Source organism: Perca fluviatilis, chromosome 6 (assembly GCF_010015445.1).
Source record: "Perca fluviatilis chromosome 6, GENO_Pfluv_1.0, whole genome shotgun sequence".
NCBI classification, from domain to species: Eukaryota; Metazoa; Chordata; class Actinopteri; order Perciformes; family Percidae; genus Perca; species Perca fluviatilis.
Window position 1 is genome coordinate 43,867,440 of NC_053117.1, and position 9,304 is coordinate 43,876,743.

The window sequence follows — 9,304 nt, forward strand, 5'->3', positions numbered from 1 at the left end:
TTCATTAATAGAAGTCCCGATTCACCTGAGAGACATATTCACAACAATCTGTAAATAAGAATAACAACGTACTGGATGGAAACTAGCTTCATGACAACGAGCTTTAAAGACATATTCAATTAACTTCTTCTCAGATGTTTTGGGGGGTTAGACAGTTCAACAGACATCCAGGATATTATATTATGATTAATATAACATAAGCAGATGATCAGGTGAAAACAGCAGATAATTATACCTGATCAGCTGTGTTCATGTTGAAGACAATAATCCGCTGCTTTTATCTTTGATCAGGTGAACGTTGAACAAGCAGAGAAAGAAAAACTAATTAATCCACCTGTCTGTCTCTCCACCTGTCTCTCCACCTGTCTGTCTCTCCACCTGTCTCTCTCTTACCTGTCTGTCTCTCCACCTGTCTGTCTCTCCACCTGTCTGTCTCTCTCTGTCTCTCCACCTGTCTCTCTCTCACCTGTCTGTCTCTCCACCTGTCTCTCTGTCTCTCCACCTGTCTGTCTCTCACCTGTCTGTGGTGTTTCCGTCCGTCTTCACGTGATTATTGATCAGCTGATTAAATTGAATAAAACTTCTTCTCTTCTTCTCTTTCTCTGTCTTGTCTTCTGCGTGTTCCTCTTCTTCTCTTCTCTCTTCCTCCTGATCTCCTCCCCCTCTCCTCTCTGCTGAAGAGAGAAAATCCTCTCAGAGATCTCTCTCTCTCTCTCTCTGTCTCTCTCTCTGTCTCTCTCTCTCTCTCTCTCTCTCTTTTTTTTTTTTTTTTTTTTTTTTTTTTTTTTTTTTTTTTTTTTTCTCTTCTCTCTCTCTCTCTTTCTCTACCTCTCTCTACCTCTCTCTCCCTCTCTCTATCTCTCTACCCCTCTCTCTCTATCTCTCTGTCTCTGTGTGTGTGTGTGTGTGTGTGTTTGTGTATGTGTGCGTGTGTGTCTGTGTGTGTGTGTGTGTGTGTCTGTATGTGTGTGTGTGTGTGTGTCTGTGTATTGTGTGTGTGTGTGTCTGTGTGTGTGTGTGTGTGTGTGTGTGTGTGTGTGTCTGTGTGTGTGTGTGTGTGTGTGTGTGTCTGTGTGTGTGTGTATGTGTGCGTGTGCGTGTGTATGTGTGCGTGTGTGTGCGTGTGTGTGTCTGTGTGTGTGTGTGTGTCCCTTATTATGCCTGATTGGCATTAATGGAACAACCAACAATATTATATAAATGTTTGTTCCAAGAGTAATAATAAATAAATACATAAATTTTGTTTTTGTAGTTTTGAGAGTTTTTGTTGTAAAGAATAAATTCAAACGTTACGTTATTATGAGCTGAATATAAACACCGATCAAATGAACATAGACATGTTTTTTGATAAACTAAGTTTTCTCCATGCTTGGAGAACGTTTGACCTCTGACGTCATCTCTGAGCGCCAGCAGCAGCAGAGACAACAGAGAAGATGGCGGACGTGGTGAATGTTGGGGTGAACCTGGACGCTTTCTCTCACGCTATCAGCGGCATCCAGGCGCTCCGTTCCAGCGTGAGCCGCGTGTTCGAGTCCCTGAAAGATGGCATGAAGAACCGCGAGACCTTGGAGGGCCGCGAGAAGCAGTTTATAGCCGAGTTCCAGGACAACCTGCAGGCAGTCAACAGAGACCTGAAGTGAGTCCGCCGCACACCAGACTCCGTATAAATAATCAGGACTTTTAGCGTGTATAGAGCCAGCATATCTCCACCAGACTCCATGTAAATAATCAGGACTTTTGAAGTTGGCATCCGATTCGCAGCTTCCGATTCGGCAGTTAAGGGGAAATTTAAGGGAAACTTAAAACTGTCCGATTCAGCAGGGAAACACGATTTACATTGATGATCCTCCGTTTTTTTAACCTATTACTGTATTGAATGAGTGTTAGTCATTACGATAAATGATTAATTATCTCTCAAACACAATTTTAGATTTGTGAAAGCTTTATTGTCTTTATGAGAACACAATAAAAGTAGGTTTCACCGTTTTTTTTCCATATGTAGACCACATTGGACCAGGTCTAGATCCAAAACTGCAATACCTAGACTTGTCAAACCTGGACTAAATTATCCCAGAGAGCCTAAGGAGTCTTAAAAACACAGTTTGAGATTTGTGAAAGCTTCATTCTATTTGTGAAAATGCAATAAAGGGAGATTATACTGTTTTTTTTTTACACATAGACCACATTGGACCAGGTCCAGATCCAAAACCGCAATACCTAGACTTGTCAAACCTGGACTAAATTATCCCAGAGAGCCTAAGGAGTCTTACAAACACAGTTTGATATTTGTGAAAGCTTCATTCTATTTGTGAAAATGCAATAAAGGGAGATTATACTGTTTTTTGCATATGTAGACCACATCGGAACAGGTCTAGATCCAAAACTGCAATACCTAGACTTGTCAAACCTGGACTAAATTATCCCAGAGAGCCTAAGGAGTCTTAAAAACACAGTTTGAGATTTGTGAAAGCTTCATTCTATTTGTGAAAATGCAATAAAGGGAGATTATACTGTTTTTTTTTTACACATAGACCACATTGGACCAGGTCCAGATCCAAAACCGCAATACCTAGACTTGTCAAACCTGAACTAAATTATCCCAGAGAGCCTAAGGAGTCTTACAAACACAGTTTGAGATTTGTGAAAGCTTCATTCTATTTGTGAAAATGCAATAAAGGGAGATTATACTGTTTTTTTTACACAGACCACATTGGACCAGGTCTAGATCCAAAACCGCAATACCTAGACTTGTCAAACCTGGACTAAATTATCCCAGAGAGCCTAAGGAGTCTTAAAAACACAGTTTGAGATTTGTGAAAGCTTCATTCTATTTGTGAAAATGCAATAAAGGGAGATTATACTGTTTTTTTTTTTTACACATAGACCACATTGGACCAGGTCCAGATCCAAAACCGCAATACCTAGACTTGTCAAACCTGGACTAAATTATCCCAGAGAGCCTAAGGAGTCTTAAAAACACAGTTTGAGATTTGTGAAAGCTTCATTCTATTTGTGAAAATGCAATAAAGGGAGATTATACTGTTTTTTTTTACACAGACCACATTGGACCAGGTCTAGATCCAAAACCGCAATACCTAGACTTGTCAAACCTGGACTAAATTATCCCAGAGAGCATAAGGAGTCTTAAAAACACAGTTTGAGATTTGTGAAAGCTTCATTCTATTTGTGAAAATGCAATAAAGGGAGATTATACTGTTTTTTTACACACATTAGACCACAACAAAAAAGTGTGAAATAACTGAAAACATCTTATATTTTAGATTCTTCAAAGTAGCCACCCTTTGCTTTTTTATTAATAAGGGGAAAAATTCCACTAATTAACCCTGACAAAGCACACCTGTGAAGTGAAAACCATTTCAGGTGACTACCTCATGAAGCTCATTGAGAGAACACCAAGGGTTTGCAGAGTTATCAAAAAAGCAAAGGGTGGCTACTTTGAAGAATCTAAAATATAAGACATGTTTTCAGTTATTTCACACTTTTTTGTTGTGGTCCAATGTGGTCTAATGTGTGTAAAAAAAAAAAAAAACCAGTATAATCTTCCTTAATTGCTTTTTCACAATCAATCAATCAATCAATCAATCAATCAAATTTATTTATAAAGCACTTTAAAAGCAGCCAACGTTGCACAAAGTGCTGTACAGATAAAATTTAAAATAATATAAAACATTTACATCTACATTTAAACATAAAACAGTATCACAGTCAAAATAATTACAGAAAAAGGTCAGCCTCTGCTGGGGAAGGCCAAGGAAAAAAGATAGGTTTTAAGAAGAGATTTAAAAGTAGACAGTGAAGAAGCCTATCTTATAGGCAGAGGTAGCTCATTCCACATTTTTGGAGCCGCCACGGCAAAAGCACGGTCCCCTCTAAGTTTCCGCTTAGTTTTAGGAACATTCAGGCGCAGTTGATCAGCTGACCTGAGTAAGCGGGTCGGAATGTAGGGGTGTAGCAAGTCGGACAGGTATGATGGGGCAAGACCATTTAAGGATTTAAATACAAGTAAATTAATTTTAAATTGGATCCTAAAATACACAGGGAGCCAGTGGAGTGAGGCTAAAACGGGGGTAATGTGCTCATATTTATGTGTTCCCGTTAAGAGACGCGCCGCAGCGTTTTGTACCATCTGAAGACGAGCGACTAAAGCAGCAGTGATGCCTACATACAGGGAGTTGCAGTAATCCAACCGAGTGGTCACAAAGGCGTGCATTACTGTCTCAAAGTGCTGTCTAGTAAGAATCGGCTTTATTTTGGCTAACTGCCGTAATTGGAAAAAGCCTGCTTTAACCACCGCCCCAATCTGTTTGTCCATCTTAATATCTGAGTCAATTTTTATTCCTAAATTGGTAACGGTTGGCTTGACATATTGAGCCAAGGGACCCAAATTGACAGAAGGGGTCCCAGTGTGGACACCAAAAACCATCACTTCCGTTTTAGTTTCATTAAAACTTAAAAAGTTAGAAGCCATCCAGGCCTTTATGTCATCCAGGCATTCGAGCAGTGGTCTGAGAGAGTTGCTCTTTTTAAGTGGCACATAGATTTGGCTGTCGTCAGCATAGCAATGGAATAGAATGCCATGCTTCCTAAGTATTGTACCAAGCGGGAGCAGATAGAGTGAGAAAAGAAGAGGGCCTAAAACAGAGCCCTGTGGGACCCCACACGAGAGAGGAGAAGAGGAGGACACCGATTCACCATAGCTGACACAGAAAGTGCGACCTTCCAAATAGGACCTGAACCAGCTGAGAGCTACACCCTTGATTCCCACCCACTGCTCCAAACGAGAGATCAGGATTTCATGGTCCACCGTGTCAAATGCAGCAGTTAGGTCCAGAAGCACCAAAACAACACAGTCACCAGAGTCAGTGGCTAAAAATATATCATTAAATACTCTTAGAAGAGCAGTTTCTGTGCTGTGCAGGGTTTTAAAACCAGACTGGAAGACCTCAAGAATGTCGTGTTCTTCCAAAAAGGCCATTAGTTGACTGTAAACCAGCTTTTCCAGTATTTTAGATATGAAAGGTAGTTTTGATATAGGCCTGAAATTGGCTAGATCTGCAAGGTCGAGTCCAGGTTTTTTAGTTAAAGGATGGACAACTGCATGTTTAAAATTTCCAGGGACCACGCCTGAGGAAAGGCTACTATTGACAACTGCAAGAACAGATGTACATATAGTAGGGAAAACATCCTTAAAAAGTCGAGGAGGGACAATGTCATTTGGAGAACCTGAAGGCTTCATGTGGCCAACAATCTGCTGTAGCGCAAACGGAGTAACAGGTTCAAACTTCTCAAAGACAGCAGAACAGACAACAGAAATGGAATTGTCATGAGTAGGTGTCATTTTTGCCCTAATAGAAGTGACCTTCTCAGTAAAAAAATGAAGAAATTGTTCACATACAGCGTGAGAAGTGTCAGCACAGGTAATGTGCTGGACGTTAAGAACAGAATCAAATAGTTTTGAACAACATACGAGGGTTGTTGGAGTTAGACAGAATAATATCAGACAAATATTTCCTTTTAGCTTCTTTCAAAATTGTCTGATAATGACGCCAGCAATCTCGTACTATTTGAAACGAAACATGCAGTTTGTCCTTCTTCCATTTGCGCTCAGCTTTACGGCAGTCACGTCTTATAGCACGAACTGTGTCATTTAGCCAGGGCTCCGCTTTTGTTTTAGGCTGCCTACTCTTCAATGGAGCTACCCTGTCTATAACAAATTGAGAAGTGGAGTTTAACCATAAGCTGAGCTCTTCTGGATCCTTACAAATAGAGTGTGGTATGGCACTATTCTGACTGAAGACAGATGAAAACTGAGCAGCAGTGGAAGGGTTAATTATCCTACAGCGCCTAACAGCAGCGAGGTTTAAAAGTATTAAAAGCAATTACAGACTCAAATAATACAGGCATGTGGTCAGAAAACACTGCGTCACAGATCTCTAAGTTAATAACAGGCAGACCAAAGGATAGGACAAGATCAAGTATGTGCCCGTGTTCATGTGTGGGGCCAGACACATATTGCACAAGGTTAAAAGAGTCAATAAGATATAAGAATTCTTTTGCCATTGGCTTATCAGGACAACACACATGGATGTTAAAATCCCCAACAATAAGGACATGGTCATATTTAGGCATGATGTCAGCCAAAAAAACGGCAAAGTCATTTATAAAATCCTTATTATATTTGGGAGGCCGATAGACCACTGCGCACAACACTTTGTAAGAGCAGCCCAGCTCGAATAAGCTGAGTTCAAAGCTTGTGTGCATGGATTCAAGCGATAGCTGTTTACATTTATAGTCATTCTTGTACACAGTTGCTATTCCTCCTCCTCGACCCGACATCCGTGGGGAGTTAAAATAACAACAGTCATGCGGCAATAAATCAGAGAAAGCACTGGACTCACCAACAGTCATCCACGTCTCAGTGATAAAAAAGAAATCCAATCCACGAGAAGTGAAGAAATCATTCAGAATAAAAGTTTTATTCGCTAGCGATCTAGCGTTAACCAGCGCCGCGCCAGGAGCCGGGCGAGCGCGTGCGGGCGTTGACCACCCTGGGAACCCGACACAGAGGCCGCAGGTTACGAAAGTTCACCCCACGCCCACGGGGACGAGGAGAGCGGGGCCTGCGAGGCTCTAACACCCCAACCAGGCCCACAGTAGGTAGGCCTACCAACCAGGAATCGGCAGGGGCAAGGTCCCCCAATCGCCTCAAGGTGGAGGAGCGACAGACCACACAGTATTCGCTCCAGGAAGTCGAGTCGAGGCGGAACTTCATCCTCACCAGCCGTCCGCTGCGTTTACCCCTACGGCGGTAACGTTTACGCCGGGGAAGTGGAGCTGTGGGCCGGCACAGGTAGGATGGGATCCCCAATAGAAGCGGAGGCAGATTTTTATATCCATACTCTGACTTTACTAGGTCTTTGGCAGAGAGTTGAAGATCCATTAGTGCCTGGCGATCATACACCAGCAGAGGGTTAACATTTTGCGCAAAAAATGACAAAAACAGCATAAACAAACACGCACACAACGGTGACAGACGGCAAGCCGCAAACACTGGCGCCATCACGTCACACGTGACCTGGCCTGTATAGTACAAATAGAATAAAGCTTTCACAAATCTCAAACTGTGTTTTTAAGACTCCTTAGACTCTCTGGGATAATTTAGTCCAGGTTTGACAAGTCTAGGTATTGCGGTTTTGGATCTAGACCTGGTCCAATGTGGTCTTTGTGTAAGAAAAAACAGTATAATCTCCCTTTATTGCATTTTCACAAATAGAATGAAGCTTTCACAAATCTCAAACTGTGTTTTTAAGACTCCTTAGGCTCTCTGGGATAATTTAGTTCAGGTTTGACAAGTCTAGGTATTGCGGTTTTGGATCTAGACCTGGTCCAATGTGGTCTATGTGTAAAAAAAACCAGTATAATCTCCCTTTATTGCATTTTCACAAATAGAATGAAGCTTTCACAAATCTCAAACTGTGTTTGTAAGACTCCTTAGACTCTCTGGGATAATTTAGTCCAGGTTTGACAAGTCTAGGTATTGCGGTTTTGGATCTGGACCTGGTCCAATGTGGTCTATGTGTGAAAAAACCAGTATAATCTCCCTTTTATTGCATTTTCACAAACAGAATGAAGCTTTCAGAAATCTCAAACTGTGTTTTTAAGACTCCTTAGGCTCTCTGGGATAATTTAGTCCAGGTTTAACAAGTCTAGGTATTGCGGTTTTGGATCTAGACCTGGTCCAATGTGGTCTATGTGTAAAAAAAAAAACAATATAATCTCCCTTTATTGCATTTTCACAAATAGAATAAAGCTTTCACAAATCTCAAACTGTGTTTTTAAGACTCCTTAGGCTCTCTGGGATAATTTAGTCCAGGTTTAACAAGTCTAGGTATGCGGTTTTGAACCTGGATAAAAACAAATATTGATTTTACAAAAGAATAAAGTTCACAAATTAAACTGTGTTAAGACTCCTTAGGCTCTCTGGGATAATTTAGTCCAGGTTTAACAAGTCTAGGTATTGCGGTTTTGGATCTAGACCTGGTCCAATGTGGTCTACATATGAAAAAAAAAACGGTGAAACCTACTTTTATTGTGTTCTCATAAAGACAATAAAGCTTTCACAAATCTAAAATTGTGTTTGAGAGATAATTAATCATTTATCGTAATGACTAACACTCATTCAATACAGTAATAGGTTAAAAAAACGGAGGATCATCAATGTAAATCGTGTTTCCCTGCTGAATCGGACAGTTTTAAGTTTCCCTTAAATTTCCCCTTAACTGCCGAATCGGAAGCTGCGAATCGGATGCCAACTTCAGCGTGACTTTTAGCGTGTATAGAGCCAGCATATTTCTACCAGACTCCATGTAAATAATCAGGACCTTTAGCATGTATAGAGCCAGCATATCTCCACCAGACTCCATGTAAATAATCAGGACTTTTAGCGTGTATAGAGCCAGCCAGGGTGCGGATCTAGAAAAATATTTATGGGGGATCAAAATCAAAATCAGCATCGCAACTATGCTAGCACTGTGCTTTCATTATAATTTCATTTCTTGATAGATATTAATCCGTTTTGACCTCTTTCCTCCTGTGTCTCCATTCATCGCGACTCCTGGCTCCCTCGCTTTGCGCCACTCAGTTTTCCAAAGTGGCATTTGCTACCCTATGCCACCCCGGTAGATCCGCCCCTGGAGCCAGCATATCTCCACATGTAAATGGGTAAATTTAGGGTTTATTTCAACCAAACCAGAGTGGTGATTGTTGGAACAGTGGAGAGATGAACCAAGACGGCTTTTGGTAGTTTTATTTAGTTTCTGTCCACTTTGAATGAAGTGTGTTTTACGATGATAAAAGTCCTGATTATTTACATGGAGTCTGGTGGAGATATGCTGGCTCTATACACGCTAAAAGTCCTGATTATTTACATGGAGTCTGGTGTAGTTTGGTGATGGTGATTTCGGGGCTGTTTCATGTTAAACTAAAAGGATCTTACTCTTTAACTAAAAGGTCTATCTCTGTAGGGATCCATCCCATAATGTTGTCAGACATTTAGAATAATAATGTGAGTCTGTCAGCAGCAACAACAGAACTTTTAGTGGACTCTAACTGCTGCTGAACATTAGTCCTGTAGGGTTACATTACAGCTCGGTTCTGGTTTAATACTGGACCAGGTTCACAGATTGTTGTTTACATCAGACACTCAGACACACACACATGGAGACAGAGAGTCCAGGGTAAAACAAAGTTAACCTTGAATGCTAAATTAAAGACTCACACAGTC

General features: G+C 41.0%; 2 protein-coding genes across 6 annotated transcripts in view; one reads left to right on the forward strand and one right to left on the reverse strand.

The window, feature by feature from the left end:
• LOC120560874 (netrin-G2-like) overlaps positions 1-651 on the reverse strand; it is a 35,694-nt gene extending 35,043 nt beyond the window's left edge. For 2 of the 5 annotated variants that reach the window (XM_039803756.1, XM_039803754.1), the window contains exon 1: positions 518-648. The gene's annotated coding sequence lies outside the window, so the exon portion shown is untranslated. Of the gene's footprint in view, positions 1-235; positions 282-517 lie in introns of all 5 variants that reach the window. The other 3 variants (XM_039803755.1, XM_039803759.1, XM_039803757.1) reach the window with 3 other exon arrangements.
• Positions 652-1,433: 782 nt separating this feature from the next.
• med27 (mediator complex subunit 27) overlaps positions 1,434-9,304 on the forward strand; it is a 23,589-nt gene continuing 15,718 nt past the window's right edge. Inside the window, exon 1 of the mRNA XM_039803760.1 lies at positions 1,434-1,636. Within this exon, the coding sequence (XP_039659694.1) occupies positions 1,434-1,636 (203 nt within the window). The remainder of the gene's footprint in view (positions 1,637-9,304) is intronic.